General features: G+C 31.4%; 2 protein-coding genes across 2 annotated transcripts; both read right to left on the reverse strand.

Moving 5' to 3' along the window:
- Positions 1-205: 205 nt before the first annotated feature.
- LOC102592002 (protein DETOXIFICATION 16-like) lies at positions 206-6,830 on the reverse strand. Its single transcript, XM_006366961.2, has 10 exons — positions 6,748-6,830; positions 4,462-4,641; positions 4,209-4,307; positions 2,858-3,402; positions 2,670-2,756; positions 2,514-2,570; positions 2,189-2,427; positions 1,987-2,105; positions 807-893; positions 206-467 (listed from the first exon to the last, which is right to left on the reverse strand). The coding sequence occupies exons 2-10, from the start codon at positions 4,618-4,620 to the stop codon at positions 426-428; spliced, it is 1,434 nt and encodes a 477-aa protein (XP_006367023.1). The 5' UTR covers positions 4,621-4,641; positions 6,748-6,830; the 3' UTR covers positions 206-425.
- On the reverse strand, positions 6,469-11,269 carry LOC102592329 (uncharacterized). Its single transcript, XM_006366962.2, has 4 exons — positions 10,594-11,269; positions 8,949-9,110; positions 8,111-8,800; positions 6,469-7,823 (listed from the first exon to the last, which is right to left on the reverse strand). The coding sequence occupies exons 1-4, from the start codon at positions 10,954-10,956 to the stop codon at positions 6,744-6,746; spliced, it is 2,295 nt and encodes a 764-aa protein (XP_006367024.1). The 5' UTR covers positions 10,957-11,269; the 3' UTR covers positions 6,469-6,743.
- Positions 11,270-18,735: the final 7,466 nt, after the last annotated feature.

Below are 18,735 nucleotides of genomic sequence, written 5' to 3' on the forward strand. Positions count from 1 at the left end.
GGAAGATGGCTTTTCTCATACTCAATTTTTAATATCATGTATTATCTTCCATGTGTGTAATTATATTTACTTGTTAGGTTTAGAGATCAAAGAAAATGCAAACTCACATCTGTTGTTACGTAAGCGAATTCAAAATTAGAAGTTTGAAGGGGTCTACAATAATGTATATAATAATAACAACTAATTTATAGTAAAAACTATTGAGTTCAGATGAATCTGTAATCAACCCTCTAATTTAAATTCTGACGGCGAAAGTAACTTTGTTGAAAAGGAAACTTGTCATTAGGAAGTTCATACCTCCCAATTCCAAAAATTATGTAACCAAACAAAATCAAAATATTCACATTTATTTTTTCAAAACTAAAACAAGAACAAAATTGTCCCAAAACTAAACCATTTGTAGATCTTCTTTAAAACATTTTCTTCTATGCTAACTCTGGAATCACCCTATCAGCTGCTTTCTTTGCCTACAAAAAAGGACAAAGGACTTGCATTATTTATAAGACAAACAAAATAAAGAAAATAGAATTCGCAAATAGACGGATTGGATCAAATTTATGCGAATTGCACTTTCACCTTGTTAAAACCCTAATAGGAGTAGTTAGGTTCGTCATTTCGGGTTCAATTTGTTAGGTCAAGTCAACAAAATTGTCAAAATTCAACCTATTCAAATTCGGGCGTATTTGAGTGATTATTGAAAAATGAGTTGATTTTACCGCCTCTAAAGAGATCTTAGAAAAAAGTGACACATCAAAACAATTGAAATGAGTTTTAAAAAAGGAGGGAAAAAATAAATAGATTGTTACCTCTTTGTCCCAATTTGTTCGGAGTGTAACTACTAAATAAATGAGGGCTTGAGCAAGAAGTGATAGAGTGAGTCCCAACCAAAGTCCCTTTTAATAACATACAAAAAAGTATAAAATCATTAGTTTTGTCATATAATACATTAAAGAACTATGTTGTTCGGACTCTTTAGAAATGCTCCTATGCGCTCGTGTCAGATCCTCAAAAGATGCACTACTTTTGGAGGATCTGACACGCATCATACAACATTTTTGGAGAGTTTGGTGTCATAATACATTAAAATACTATGTTGCACGGACTCTTAAGAAATGTTCCCACGTTCGTGTCGGATCCTTAAAAGCTGCACTACTTTTGGAGGATCCGACACGCACCAAGCGACATTCTTGGAGAGTTATGTTCATTGTCATAATGCATTAAAGAACTATATCACATGGACTCTCCAAAAATGTTGCCGCACCGTGTCGGATCCTCCAAAAATGTACTACTTTTGAAGGATTCAACACGCACCATACAACATTCTTGGTGAGTTCATTGTCATAATGCATTAAAGAACTATATCACATGGACTCTCCAAAATGTTGCCGCACCGTGTCGGATCCTCCAAAAATGTACTACTTTGAAGGATTCAACACGCACCATAACAACATTCTTGGTGAGTTCATTGTCATAATGCATTAAAGAACTATATCACATGGACTCTCCAAAATGTTGCCGCACCGTGTCGGATCCTCCAAAAAATGTACTACTTTTGAAGGATTCAACACGCACCATACAACATTCTTGGTGAGTTCATTGTCATAATGCATTAAAGAACTATATCACATGGACTCTCCAAAATGTTGCCGCACCGTGTCGGATCCTCCAAAAAATGTACTACTTTTGAAGGATTCAACACGCACCATACAACATTCTTGGTGAGTTCATTGTCATAATGCATTATAGAACTATGTCAAACGGACTCTCCAAAAATGTTGTCGCACCCATGTCGAATCTTCCAGGATCCAACATGCACCCTCAACATTTTTGAAGAGTCTGAGTGACATTGTCAAAAAATGCTTCCACGACCGTCCCGTATCCTCAAAACATCCACTACTTTTGAAGAATCTAACACGAACTGTGTGACACTTTTAGAGAGTCCGAGCAACATAGTTAAAGAATTAAACAAAATGCATAGAGAAGTACCTTTCCTCCAACATGGTAGAAAAAACCTAATACAATACCAGCAGGTATTCCCCATAGATAATAAGCTCCCAAATTAACAATTGCACCTATTTTTTGCCAACCACATCCTCTAGCAATACCTAAAATTTTACATTATTGAAACTATAAGATTGTTGAAAAAATGTCTTAAAGGAACTGTTCCTTTTGAGGATTTGAAACAAACCTGAAAGTACAGATTGATTTGCATCTATGAAGTGTGATCCTGCTATAAACATCAACATTTCAGATACATATGTTACTACTTCTTCCTCATTGCTGTAGCAATGCCCCCAAAATTTACGAATCGAAATGATAAACATTGCTACTAGAATTCCTTCTGTAGTAGCTAAGAACAATGCAGTATATGCTGCTATACGAGCTGCTTTTGGTCGTCCAGCGCCTAATTCATTTGAAACTCTTATGCTGATGAGGAACAAAGATATAAAATGTGAGAAACAATTATAAGGTAATGCTGAAAGAAGGAAAACGCGGAGAATGAAAACTTTCACCTTGTGGCACCACTTAGTCCAAAAGGCAACATGTATATCATTGAAGATGTATTAAGGCTGAAAAAATGGAGTATATAACAGTGAGTTAACACGAGGCGAAATATGATAGAAACATGATGTTGAATGTGATAGTGCTAGATGTGTTTGAGAACTAACCTGATTGAAAGAACTGAGGTTTCTAGTTTCGGATTAGGAAGAAGACCAGATAACAGAACCATCATTTCGAATGACCAACTCTCCAAGCTGAAACCGTGCACATAAAAAAGGCGATTTTTTCATATATTCAATGGAATTATATGTCTATGGCTCTATGCATTGGTAAGTAGAAGTGACCGAGAGATTACCAAACCATAACGGCTGAAGGAATAGCTAGTGTAAGGTATCTCGGGATATCAGAAAATGCTACAACTGAAAATCCAGTCCAAGTACTTTTGCAAGAAGGCGATATCCCAATATATGCAGCTAGCAAGAACACGTTAATCCAGTAAGACGCAGCATTAGCCAGAGCAGCCCCTTTGTTGCCAAGGCCGGTTTTTAGCACGAGAAACCAACAAGTGAATAAATGCAGCAAAGTTGTGGCTCCTGCAGTAAGCATCATAGGGAGGACGTCGTTTTGAGCTTGTAGAAATCTCATCTGACATTGTAGTAGTGCATAGGCAAAGATGCTCGGTATCATGAAACGTGCATAATCCCCTGCTTCGGCTGCAATTTCCGGACTTTGTCCCAAGATTTCAAGAATATGTCCTGCATTTGCCCAAATAAAGGCTAAGGGAATGCTGACTAAAAGAAGAACTATCATGGCCCTTTGCATATGGATACCAAGCATATGATATTGCTTTGCACCATATGCTTGCCCACAAATTGTGTCCAATGCACTTCCCATTCCCATCTGATAAAAAAATAAAATGCAAAGATCAAAAAGTAGATTTTTATTAAACAAGTTGAGTAATAGTTAAAGAAACAAACTGATATAACACAAGTTCTTCTACTTCAAATATCATATGCTTGTCTATTCCGTTTCATTTGACTCTCTTCCTTATTAGTCTGTTCCAAAAAGAATGAAACATATCTGCATACCAGAAACAATTTATCCTTATGGTATTCTTTCGTAGCCAGAGAAATGTCATGTCGCGTTTCAAAAGTCTTACTTTCTTTCGTTCATAAACCGTGCCTAGTCAAATGCATGCCACATAAGTTGATACAGAGAGATAACTAGGCGAAAATGGGAAAAAAAAAGCTCTAAGGTCTGTTTGAGCTTTAAGAGCAAAGCACAAGTAAAGTGTGAGCTTTATTGAAGAAAGGCACAAATGGAAAAACAAAAGAGACAAATATATGAATGTACAGTCCAAGACTAATAATTATAGGCATAATATGTATACAGATACCCAAACTTGGCCTTAGCAGACAAGTACTCCGACTTTGAGAGTGCATGTCTAGACACCTCAATTTAATCTCAACTGGCAACTAAACGCTCCAACTTGTCTCCAATGTGTCTTGTGGACACCCGATACTAATATAACGGATAAACCTTAGAGGTGTCTAGGTGATCATTTTGTAAGTTGGAGCGTTCAACTGAGATAATGGAAACGAGTTGAGGTGTCTAGGTGTACATATTCAAATTTGGAGCGTTTACGCGCCTTTGACAACACTAAACTCTCATCTACATATAAAAGATGCGAAGCACAAAATACTCACCAACAAGCTGAAGCCAGTGACAGTGGCAAATGAAGTAGCCATTGAAGCACCAGAAAGAGCTAACTCTCCAAGATGACCAACAAACATAACTGAAATCACCTATAAATAGGAGTTACAAAATCAGCCCATATATAAAAACATGATCCACCCAACCCCTTTAAGTTTGGACGGATTACTGACTCGATAAATTTATCAACTTAGCTCAATTAAATCCGTTCAAATTCAACCTAACTCGTTCATCTGACACCCTTACCTGTAAGCAATATAGAAGAAAATTAACTGACATTAAAGGCCCTGCTAATGCCAAAATCTTCTTAACTTCTTCAAGAAAATCATCACATTTTCTCTTATTCTTGGATTCTTCATTTCTTGATTTTGATATTAGTGGACACTCAATATCTTGAATATCCATTTTTCCCTCCTCAAATTTTGCCTTCACATAAATAAAAAGATTCAAGTTTTAAGATATTTAGCCTAAGGATATACATAAAAAAAGATATTTAGCATATAGATTTGGAATAGATCAATAAGGACAAATTTGAATTATATTTTTACACTAGGGACAAATATAAAATAAGAATATGACTTTTTTTGTATTTAACTTGTAATGTTCCAAAACAAGAAGATAGTACAAAACATCTGCTCAAATTCTACATCTAATTATGAATGGAATAAATATGAATAATTTTTTTATAATATGTTTGGCAAAGCTATTGCAAAACTTTAGTTTTAAAAAAAAGTACTCATTTTAACGAGTTGAGGTGTTTAAGCGAGTTTTTAAAGAAAAAAGTAAGTATTTTTGAGTAGTAACAAAAATTGTGTTTTAGAAGTTGAATAAATAGTTTAAGTTTGATCAAACACAAATTGCTACTAATATTGAAACTTTACTTGATGATCTTGATATTGATCTTAAACATCTTAAATGGTAAGGGATCCTTCCTATTTATAAGAAGAGAAAAATACTTAGTCACCAAGTAATTAGTTAGATTCTAATTAGATTAGTCTCATAGTAACTAAAAGTTATTTACTAAATTATATTGTCACCAACCAAAACTTGCTCCTCAAGTATAAATTAATATACATAATTATATAAATACATGGACATTCACTTTTAATATTATTTCTAGCGGCGATTTTGACTATGTAGCTGAAATAACAATAGTTGAGTGACTTTTCTGTTACAAAATAAAGTTGAATGACTTTATGATATAGTTACCATTAGTTGAGTGATTTTGTGTTATAAAACAAAATTGTGTGACTTTTAAAAAAACAGTTGGTTGAGTGATTATCTGAGAAATTAACTCAAGAAGTACACAATGTCTTTTGTTCTTTTTTGAACTTTGAAAAATATCTTTTGTTCTTGTTTGAAAGAATTGTAGTTCTTTCTTTGGTTGATTCAAAAAGTAGAGTGATGCCACTTGAGAAAACTTGCTTGTCAAGTATTACATGTCTCAAATTGAGGCGGAACTAAGATTTAAAGTTTATGAATCTTGAATTTGTCATCAAAACACATAAGTTGTCTTTAGTTACTAGATTCACAACTAAATATTTATATGTACTTCATGAATTTCTAATATAAATACATAATCTAAGCAAAAGCTACTAGATTCGTCCGAACCCATAGCTAATGATATAGCTTTGCCTCTGCAAGGGGGTGTAACTTAGGCAACCTACCTTGACGTGAACATAGATGGCTGATTATACGACCCGAACCCGAGACCTGTCACAGAGAGACATATATGTAAATAGTGTTCCCTGACGCAAGGATCAATGACAGATTCCAAGGCTCGAACCCACGACCTTTGAGTCACATGGAGACATATGTAACAAACCTACCCTGATGCAAGCTGATACATCTGATTCCCTGCTGACCTATAAGTCACACACAGACTTATGCAAACAGCCTACCTTGGTGCAAAGTTGCAAACATCAATGGAACAACTGATTTCACGGCTCGGACTCGTGACCTATAGGCTATAGATCACACGTAGACAATTTTACTGTTGCTCCAAGTTTGGAGAAAAATGATTCCCCTAATGTACCCAACAATGTGATGGTGCAGTAAACTTTCTTTTTACTGATTAAAAGAAATCATGAGTTGTGAAGGAGAAGATTACAAGAAAAACTCACTTTGCATATGTTTTCTCAATGAAATTTCCTTGGAAATGAGCTATAAGCTTCATTTACTCCAATTCTGAGTAAACATGACTTCAAATAAAGCAAAATAAACAATAATCAAGAGCAATATGGAACTAATATATTCATTTAACTCAACTTCCCTCTTTGAGAGAACAAAAAAATGAGTACTCTTGAACAGTTCCATAGTCATTTACATTATCATTTCCCGCGTACAAGAAATAAAAGACGAAGAAGATACCGAGCTAGTTACACTCATATACGAAAGAAAAAACAGAAAAGAAGAGACTCTCCAGGGGGCACTAAACAGCAATTAGCTATTCAAAATTCCTAAAATGATATGTAGAACAAAAATGATTAGCATTATGCATATACTAATAAAGCTTTATCAATCGTTGCTTACTCTGATGCTGACGGTAGTATGGCCAAACTGTTAGCGGTCAGTCCTTGTGTAGATGATGACTCAAACTTCGGGTCAAAGCTCGTTTTTGTGTAATGGAATTCAATTTGTAGCCGTTGATGAAGGGGTGTCGATGCCATCAATCCTTTCTTTACATCAACTTGTAACTCCCTAATAGGGATTGCTGCCAAAAAACTCTTAATGTACTCTTTACATGCCTCTTTACCACTGTAAATGATTTCAGGTACCATGTCTTCCTGCATTTTGTCGGAGCCATTGGTACAAACGACAATTTTGCCTTCATCAGCAGCTTCTTTGACATCGGATTTCTCTTTTCTATCGCTAGATGGTTTATCATCTGATTGTTGAGACTCACTAGGTACCCGCATAATTGTTGTGTCTTTGTCGAACTTGAGGATATATGCCTGGTTACAACCCTCAAAAAGCCTCTCGCCCAGTGTGTCGATGATATAGTATGCATCTTTTTCAACCTTGAGGATAAAGAAGTGATCATTCCAACTCACAATGTAAACAAAGGAGTCGCAATGACCGGGAGTTTCTTGAGCGGATTTACATATCTCGTCCCATATGTTGTCAAAAGACATGGCACCATCAAGGAAGTCAAATCCCTCCTCTTCTTCGATTCCTTCAGGATGAAAGAACCCAATGAATGATTTTTCGGAGACGACTGAGAGTGGACGCACTTTCGCCTCCAGGACTGTCTCGAGGTCAAAATGCTTATCTGGGAAACGTTCCATGTAGGTCTCTTTTTCACAAAGATCCCTCCACTGCAGTGAGCCTTCCCGGATAAGACAATCAAGTTGGGACTTGATGGGCATATCCTCGGGATTGCAGTGGAACCAATCAGCTATGACAGCAACCAAGGCTGTACAAGCGCTTTCACCAGCAGCTCGTTCACTTCGTTGATCAATCGAAGCAAAGAATATCTGAGTCTGCACCTTCATTTGTCCATCACGGCTTATTATCTCTTTCTGCTCCCAACTACCTACAGCAAAACTGTCATCTCCAAACTCGGAGATAGAAAATCGATTTGGAGAAGCTTCCTCAGATTTGTACCACTGCAAGAATTACACACATTGCTAAGAGGACTAGTTATGACATATACATGTTCAATCATGAACATGAAAACCTCAACAATATAGACTATTGATACAACTATACAAGTACAGAAGCTACTAAAGGAAGCTCTCAAGCTCAGTAAATCTTCAATACGACAGGCATATTGGTGTACAAGTAATAGGTAGCAGATTGATTAGATCATGAAATGAAGATAATAAATGACACTATGCAAATTCCATTTAGATACTGGGACAATCAAACATGACAAGGAAAGCACGAAACGTACCCCTGAAGAAGATTCATCAGATGAGCAAAGCTGTCGACGATCAAAGTCTATATCATCTCCACCATCCTCTCCATAATGTTTCTTCAACAACGGCTCCCCCTTGGTTTTAGGAGATCTGAAACTCAACTTCCTCTTTCTCCAGGGGAGAATGCTGCGTTTAGAACTCTGCTCTGCAGATTGATTTCGTAGTGCTGCAGTTGTATCCTCGGGGTACTTGTGCCTTGTGTCTGAAATATGATGGCTGTAGTGGACTAAATCCTCGTCGTCGTCGCTGCTGCTTGTGTTTGAACAAAATGATCCACCAGCATGGTTTGCATAGACAAGTGTTTCATAACTGAATGACTTCTGAACACTTGTATCCTCCATTCCTTCCTCCGATTCTCCATCTTCTGAATCATCATCAAGTGAATCTGTATCCACTGGGTAAACATAATTGGGATCCTCACTTCTGACTGAGTTCCTTCCATCACTGCTGCCTTCCTCTTCATGATATCCTTTCTTGTGTCGCCTAATAGATAATGCCTTGAAAAATTTAACTTTCTGCAGACCTGCTTTTAAAGAAGAACCCTCATTTCTGTCTATCAACAAAACCTTTCCAGTATTTGGAGATACTGGAGCAGACATGATAAACTTTGGAATGTTCTCTGAAGCTTCGTTAGTGTTCCTCAATTCCACAAGGTTGAGCGATAGCTGTTGACAAATGTATGAACATGTCTTTAGGAAACAGTCACACACATATATATACAAGTAGATGCGAAAGATACTGATCAAATGATATATTCACATTGCTGAAGGAATACGAGAGAGCAAACAAAAAGTATGCTTTAGTTTCTCTTACACAGAGTGAAAGGCAACTCTTGAATTTGCCAATAGAGGCTTCCAAAGGAACGAAAATTTCAATGCCGTCTTCTTTTTCTCCAGCTAATGAAGCAAAGTCTGCAAGGTTCAATGTCGCAGCAGCAAGTACGGGTACCTTCTGATCTGGTCCTTTGCTTGTACCCTGATTCAGAAGAAGTATGAATAAGTATTGCTCCCGGAGAACCACATGGAAGGGAGTATACAAACAATGAATGAACACAAAAACAAGAAGTTCAATTGAGAAATTACTGTAAAGTAATACACCCATGGATTGAAAAAAAATGCAACTATCATGTACGATGAGATAGGCTCAAAGCAGTCAAAGAAACATGCAGCTAAGGACAACGTTGAACCTATGGAAGAACAGCAATTACAAGCTTCAGTCCCAAACAAGTTGGTGGATCGGCTATAAGTATTTACTATTCCATTTAAGCTCAACTGATGTCATCATCATACCAAATAAGAGTAGAAATGAAAATAAGTATAATATATATATATATAAATAAATAATAATAAAAGCAACAACAACAACAATAATAAATATAATAATAATAATCAATTGCTACCATTTTTAATTAATAAGAGACTATGCCAATAATGTCTTTTTCCTTTCCAAAAAGTACAGTTGTATATGTCCAGAGAAAAATATGAATGAACTATAGTAGGTCTCACCATCCACCTTATAACATCAAAATAAATGACCCCAACAGGCTCAAAAAGTGTAATCCATTAAAAGGCAATCATTACATTCCATAAGGCTTAAAAAGCTTTTGGAATAGTATCTCCATTCTTCAAAATTTTAGAGAGCAATATAACAAAGTTAAAACTCACTTTAAGCCATTAGCATATCGGAAAATTATATTGTGTATATATCGGACTTTAGGCGAAATTTCTGGCTTTGCCACTGTTAAACTCACTAAGCTTACTAGTGGTAATAAAACTCAGTAAAAACCATATTGATGATGGATTTTATCAAGCAACTCTTTTTTAAATGTCCTTTGAACAGGCTCATACAAATGCTGCTGCAATATACTGAATCACCATGATCAAATAATCAAAAACCAAGCATCAATTTAACCAATAAAGAAAACCAAATTCCTAATTTAAGGAAATCCAAGAAATTTATCATCCCGAAAAGTTGTATGGACATGATCAGGATTCACAACACAACTATCAAGATATTGTGCACAACCTTACCCCCACCTTATGAAGTTAAAGAGGTTGTTTTCGATAGACCCTCAACTCAAGTAAAGCAGAATAAAAAAGACAAGTGTGTAAAACAAATACAGTAACGAAGAAGTCATGCTAAAAGAAATTAAGAAAAAGAACAAGCATCCACAACAAAATGTACGAAAACGAAAGCCAAAACAAATACCAGAGATCATCTATAACAACATATTCACTACAACGGCCAAGATCTCTTTGAAACCCGATTTTTCATGTTATGTTATATTATATGTTCTCTATAGCAGCCAAAAAACATTATAACAATTCTTTTCAAGATAAATGAACATGGAACTAATCAAATTCCCTAGAATTGGATTCCTTTTCACTCAACAGCCAAAAACACAAAACACCATAAGGATATATCAAAATTCAAAGGTAAAAAGCAATCAAGAACTCACATTGAACACAGTAAACACAACTTCCCAAGGATGAAACACACCATCTTTATAACCTGAAAAGTTACAAACACTTAAAAATTCCTCATTCCATTCAACAATCCCCTCATCTTCCTTTAAACACTCTTCTTTTGTAAAATTCTTCTTTACACTTTTCCTAGTAAAAGAGCTCAAATTCAAAGAAATCCCCTTAGTTGATCCCTTCCACTTAATTCCAACTCTCAATCTATCAAAATCTTGGACCCCCACATGCTTTTCTGACAAAAAGCTGAAACCTTTAAGGCAATTTACAGTAATCTTGGCCTCAAATTTCTTAGATAATAAAAGTGGAGGCCATGGCATCCACTTCATCAACTTAACAACCATTTTTTTTCACTTCAAATCCCCAAAATACTAGACCCAAGAACAAGAAAATACCCAAAAAGATCACTTTTTGTCCTTTCAAAACTAAAAAGTGATCCAAGATTGCTATAAAGTAAAAACCCAAATCAAGAAAATACAATAAAGATCACTCTTTTATGACTCTATAGGTTAAAAAAGTGATCTTTCTTGGATAATTGTGAGATTAAGAGTAGATAAAATGAGATTTAGAAGTGATTAGGTGTTGTATTAAGAGGAATTATAGAGGTTAGTTTGTAAACAAATGGCAGAGAGAGATATAAAGGAGAGAAATTGTAGGCAGAGAGTGGCAGTGGAGAAAAAAAAAAGATCACAAGTAACGTCTCTATTTGTACTACTTAGGAGGAGAGTGCATGTAGACACTATTTTTATCATCGGGGATAAATCCGTTTAAAAAAAAATGTCTTTTTTTCGTAAATTTTTAATTTTAACTTTTGATATAACATATTTATAACAACCAATAACAATAACGATACTCCGTGAATAGTAGTAGAGTCAGAATTTTTACTAAAAAAATTTGAAATATAAAGAAGTAAACACACGAATAAGTCGAAGAGATTCAATATCTATTATATATATATTACATAAAAAATAATTTTAATCACGTATAAATAGTAATTTTCAGCTAGAAGGGTTTGAAGTACCTTTTGGACCCTTATAAGTATAGAGTTTGGGAAAGATAAAGTGTACGTGAACCTTATACTACTAAGTGAAGATAGAGAAGATGTTTCCAAAAGACCATCTGCTCAAGTATAGATGTTTAGAATCGTCAAATGAAAAGATATTTTGATACATTTCACGTATCTCCGGATTAAGATCATAAAATTTAAAAATATTTTTTATTTATTTAAATTCATGTTAAGTCAAAACTTAATCAAATAATGAAGGGGATATTATTTCTTTTCTTTTCTTATTTTGGTGAATTAGTTTACATTTAAAGGGTAAATGAAATTCCTTCTAAAATTCAAGATTATTTTTTATTTGCTAAAAATAAGATTATTTCCTTCTAAAATTAGAAATAAATCTTTTATCTTTAATTACAAGTTCGACAATTTATTTATTTTTTAGTACAAAGCGGTCTACAAAGGTTTATCCAACGTGAATTTGCATTGATGGAGCGTCGAGACTCAAGAGCAGACCAGACACCATGAGTGAAACAAAACAAATGTTTTTTTTGTGTAGCGATTCTTTTTCTTTTTTGATCTTTTCATATTTAGTTAAATTATTTTACGTTTAAGGGGAAAAAATCTAATAATACATTCAAAATTACTAAAATATCTTAAAACTTAAAAGATCAAATCATATTCTTCTAAAATTATGAATTGTCAATAAAATATGATTCCTTCATTTTTAGAGAACGCTTAAATTTGCATTATAAATCGAATATTAAAACGGATATCAAACATGTGACGGGAAACAAACAAAAAAGACATTAATTGTACAATGGCACTTTTGATTTTTTTTTAATTTTATTCCATTTTGGTGAATTACTTTACATGTAAGGAAAAACAATACAAATGTACGTACATTTAAGATTACTATAATTATAATATGTTATCTTTTTTTTAAACTCTCAAATAATCCGTAGCCGCTATAACTTTTGTCTGCGCATTGGGTAAATTCTCAACTGTGTAATAGTCTACAAACCATACAGAGGATGTGAACCGCATTAGGCAAACCTTATACGACAGGCTTGACTCATAAGGCATTGAGGGGGATCGATCCCGGATCATCCACTCCAAACCAACTGAGTCATCCCGAAGGATATAATATGTTATCTTTCTAAACTAAGAATTGCAAATAAATTTAGTCATTCTTAGGCAACGTTGTATTTATGCCCTAAATTAAGGACCGGACACCAAGCGAGAAATAAATATTTCGCTATAAGAATAAATTATTTTGGTTTCTTCAAGTTAATAAAACCAAAAATGATTTTAGAAAACAAAAGCAACTCAAAAGTTAAGTATTTCTACAAAAGCTCTTCTTTTTTTAAAAAAAAAAAAACTATTCAAATCACACGACTTTTCTAACAAAATAAACAAAACTAAAAAACGCAACCTAAAAAATAAAATAATGTCTGGATTCAATTAAAGTATTGATCTTATGGACGTTAACCGGTACCTAACCCTACGTATTAAATATAACAAAACATGTTTCGTATCGTCGAGGAATGTGGTAGGATGATTGAAATTCTATAATCAGATGTCTCGAATTAAAATCAAGAAGTTATAAAAATTCGTAGTACTTATAACGTGGTCTAGGCCTAGGGAACAAAATAACAACCCTTGATGAATTTTATGAGGCATAAATCTAAATTAGTTGAATCAGTAAATTTTGTATACCGAATAATTAAAACAAAACAAACAAAAAGTAAAGAAGAAACGTACGTATTGAATATGTTAAACAAATGTTGTCGATATTACCGGTAAGAAAAGCCAAGAATCATATATATAGTTGTACATAAAATAAGAATTTATCCAAATTAAGATTCTTCACTATTATACATGTTTAAAATTGGCTGAGAAGCTGGAATTTGTCTTTAAAATGATGTTTAATTATTCTAAATATAGTTTTAAATGAATTTTTATGTCGTGAAATTGATGTCCCATATTGAAAATATATTTGAATTCGGTAGTACAATGCAACATGTGCATGTGACATTAACAAGTATTGTGATAATTGGTTGAACAACTGAAATTTGTCTTAAAAATGATGCTTAATTATTCTAGATATATAGAGTTTTGAATGAATCTCCATGTCGTGAAATTTATGTCTCATATTGAAAGTATATTTGAATTCGGTAGTACAATGCAACATGTGCATGTGACATTAACAAGTATTGTGATAATTGGTTGAACAACTGAAATTTGTCTTAAAAATGATGCTTAATTATTCTAGATATATAGAGTTTTGAATGAATCTCCATGTCGTGAAATTTATGTCTCATATTGAAAGTATATTTGAATTCGGTAGTACAATGCAACATGTGCATGTGACATTAACAAGTATTGTGATAATTGGTTGAACAACTGAAATTTGTCTTAAAAATGATGTTTAATTATTCTAGATATAGAGAGTTTTGAATGAATTTCCATGTCGTAAAATTTATGTCTCATATCAAAGTATATTTGAATTCGCTGGTACAATGTGCAACATGTGCATGTGACATCAACAAAGATTGTGATGTAATATAAGATAGGATCTTCTTTACTTTAATAGCATTTCGAGATTTGAATCTTGAAAATAAGAAGGAAAAAAAAATCCGTAAAATATGATTCCGCTTGAACGAATTTTATTATGTAGTATGAATCTAAATTAAAAATTATAACTTCAAGAGAGTATACTCGACACCGATTTTTTTTAAAAAAAACATGATTTATTGACTATTCTACACAAAAAAAAATTAGTGGTGGGTTTGATGTCTAACAAAATATATCAATAAAACCTCTAGTTTAATTTAAGCATTATAGAGACCACAAATTTAAAGTTATGGCCTCTATGGTGGGGCTATTTATTACTAGAAAATAGATCAAATTAATATTTGAATTAACTTGCCTCCGTGGATAAGTTGATTTCTCAAATAATCGTTTAATTAGTAGTTATAAAATCAAATTCCCTCAATTATCGAGATATCTGATTATTATTTTTTGGAACCGTCGATTGAAGTTGACATTAATTTTTAAAAAGATCATTTATTTTTTCTTAAGTGTCTTATTTAGTCACATTTTCATTAATTTGAGCAATATGAATAGATAATGGGAAAAAATGATTCTTCAGTTTTTAAAACGTGAAATATTTTAAAACAAATTTAATTTACCAAAAAAGTACTCCATAATAGTTAGGATTTGAGGGAGTGTATTACTATTTATTTATTTTGCAATAATGGTGACTTGTACATTCATAAATTTAAAATAAATAATCGAGAATCGTAATCCCTTTTATTAAGTGTTCTTAATAATTAGAAGATCTAAATGTGATTAATTGTCACTTATAACAAAAAAAATAAACTTGTTCATCATTAATCGAATCGATAGGATTCCTTCGCGCTCAATTAAAAATCTCAAATTTACATTTTGAAATTAAAGAAAATATTATTTTTTCTTCTACCTCTTGGGTCATAAAAAAGAGAAAAAAAAAAAGTAGTATGCTGAATGGACCATTTATAATGCAAAATATTACACTTTCCATAAGGTGCATGATCCTATTTTAATTTTTAATTCTCTTTTTCCTTCCACTCCTTTATTATTGGGTCCAAACTAAAAAAAAGAAACGAAAAAGTGACAATATAATTATTGGATTATCAATGACAAGGCAAATAAAATGTGAAAAACTTGCCAAGAAATTCTCTTTTGAGTATGTGGACATTAATTTATATCAGCATTAAGTGGACAACAAGTAAGTACTTACTTTAGTATTCAATTTTATACGAAACAACGACATATTCAGTATAATTTTATGAGGGAAAATTACAGAGAGTAAAGTGTATATAAAGTTTATTCTTGATTTGAAAAATAATAAAATTATTTTCAGTAATTATTAGTTTAAAGAAAATATCTAAAGCGGTTCGAAAAGAAATGTCAGCAGTGGAGGAATCATGACAAAATATTAAATACTATTCAATATTATATGATACTATTTTTTTTAAAAAAAAATTGATGTTATTTGTTGTTTCTTGTACTTTGACTATCATATTATTTTGTTGTAGTTACTATCTAGTTATTAATGGTCATTTTTGTTACTATCTACTATGTCTTGTACTTTTTTTTTTTGAACTGTTTTGGACTATTTTTTCTTTTAAGATGAGAATTTATCGTAAACAATCTTGCTATCTTTGAATTAAGGTCTGAGTATTTATCTTTTCCAGACCTCATTTTGCGAGAAGATACTGAGCATGTTATTGTTATACTATATTTTTAATCAATTTATTTCTAAAAGAATAATACTATGTTTTTATAATGATAAACATACTAAAATAAATTATGCTTGAATACTAATTAAGGTATTAAATAAATTAATAGTTCCAATTTCCAAATGTGTGCATTGCATTTTATCTTTTTTGGACATCGGAGACAAAAAAAAAAAAATTTAATCTATTAATATAATTTTGATTAATAAAGTTATTTAATACTTATTATTAGTAGAGATAATAAATATACGATAAAATTAATCAAGATGCGCGTAAATTATTCCAAACATCATGATTCTAAAAATATTAGTATCTTTTTGGAATACACAAAATATGTGACATTCCAACTTATCCAAATTCACGAATGCAGCTGTATATATATCTTCTCCAGCACAGACACAGCTTTGAATCTATCAACTTTCACATTTATTATTATTTGGATAATTAAAAAATATTTTTTTTTATTATAATTTTTAATAATATTTAATATTTTCAATTATTAACTTTCATAATTTATGATACTAATTTTAAATTTATAATTTTATTTTAAAAAATTGAAACTTGTATATTCGAATTCATATTGATCATTAATTTAATTTGACAATTATCTTTCTCGTCAAGTTGAATAATAAATTAAAATAAATAGCATATTATTAAATACATGTTAATTTCTGCACTTTATTTATCCTTCAACCAAGATATCTGATAAAGTAGAAGAATAATATTTTATCTAATTTAATTAAATTTATATGATAATATATTTATTATTTTTTCCATTTGTTTCTGAAATGTTATTTCAATTATATTTGAGAAACGTATTTTTGCGTAACAAATTTGATGATTTTTTTTTTTAAAAAAAACGAAAATAAAAACAAAAAGCAGCCGCCTTTAAAAAAAAGAATTTATAAGAAACCAAGAAAATATCATATAACCGACCTTTTATTTTTATCCACACACGTGAGTTCTACAAAAACACCTTTTTCTAGGGATGTGGATTATTCGAATTAAATATATATAAGAAAAATTATAGGTGTTTAATACAAAGTATTAGAGAAAATAATATATATGTATTAATTTTAATATATTAAAAAAATTATGTTGGTTATAATGTTTTAGTATTTTTTATTTTTATAAATAGTAAATCATGATATTAATAATATGATATATTATTCTTACTTGAATCCTTCGTACTCAATATTATTTTTGTTTTAATATTAATATATTTTCTTCATTTAATACAACAAACTAGATAGTCTATAAAAATTATGCTTCGAAAACTAATCACAATGTACCTAATTTTATAATTATTAATTTCAGTATAATTATGATATCATATTCAATACATCCTATTAAACGACCCTTATGAATTTTAAATTCTAGAATAATAACTAGGTTCTTCTTTTCCATTTTGCACATATTTAATAAATTTTTAAAAACTAATTAGATTTATATCGAGAATTTAGGTGTTGTTTGATATTTAACTAGAGTTTGCGTATTAGTAAGATATAAGATTAGTTATGTGGAAATTTATTTATTATTTTATGTAAGAGATTGGTTATATAGGATTATTTAGTTATTTCATCTTTTGTGTGCATAAAATTATACATAAATTCTCCCATAACTTATATGTATATTAGTTATGAGGTTTTCAAATTACCAAATATCAAAACATCAAATTAATTTTATACATAATCCTAATCAATTATCTATCAAATATAATACTACTTATACAGAATCTAATACATTATTGTTAGGGTTTTGCCCTGATTTTCTTACCATAATTTAAGATTTATTTTTCCTTAAAGAAAAAACAAAACATTACCATAAATGTTTTTACTTTTCTTGAAAAGGAAAATATAATATTATTTTTATATTTGGTTTATTCTCTCCTTTTAGGACTCCTTTTCTAGTAGGAAAAGTTTTTAGTACTCTATAAATATAGGTTTGTTTCTTCTAACACAAAAACAACAAAACATCCACAATGTAGTCGTTTAAGAGTTTTGTTTATGGGGAGATTTATTCTCTCTAAAGTTTCAATGTTTTTCTTTATATTAGTTTTGATATAATAACATTTTGATTTTTTAATATAAGTTTTTGTTATCTGATTTTATCAATTATATGATTTGCAAATTGTAAGCTTCCGCATGACGCCCTAATCACCCCTCATAACCCAATATATATAATATTTATCCTAACCAGCTACCAAATGACCCTTGAGTAATATATATCGTTAGTTCTGCATTTCTATGTTTCTATTACTTTTCAAATGATGACTAAAAACTCACGATACACCCAAAAATTAATAATCTCAACTCACTTAATTAACCATCCAAAAGAAAACAAAAAAAAAACATGATATCATAGGATTAAAATTTATATAAATTTGAGGTTGTTAGAATGGAGCATTTGCAGGGCCACTTTTATTTTCTCCACCACATTTTTTCTTTTGTAGTTTGTAAACATTCCAATGTTATCAACCATGCTTTTTAAATGTTAAATGGTTGGTATAAGCTTTATTTATTAATTTATTCGTTGACTAAGTAATCATCATTATTTTTAAAATTTGAATGGTCAAACTTTATCTTAAAATAAAGTGGTAGCTTAGTAGTAAGTAGTAACCATTTTTATATAAATAATATAGTTATCTAATTTAAGAAGATAAAATATACGTAAATTTTATATCTACCTTAAAAAGATAATATGATTACCACACCGATTAAAGGATGAAGTGGTTTAATTTTTCCAAAATTCATCTCTATTTCTCATGATGCGAATTCAACTCTAATTAAAGGTGAATTTTTTTTTTATCCAATATAATATGTGTGTTATTTCACATTGAT

This window comes from Solanum tuberosum, unplaced genomic scaffold, assembly GCF_000226075.1.
Source record: "Solanum tuberosum cultivar DM 1-3 516 R44 unplaced genomic scaffold, SolTub_3.0 scf00690, whole genome shotgun sequence".
NCBI lineage: Eukaryota > Viridiplantae > Streptophyta > Magnoliopsida > Solanales > Solanaceae > Solanum > Solanum tuberosum.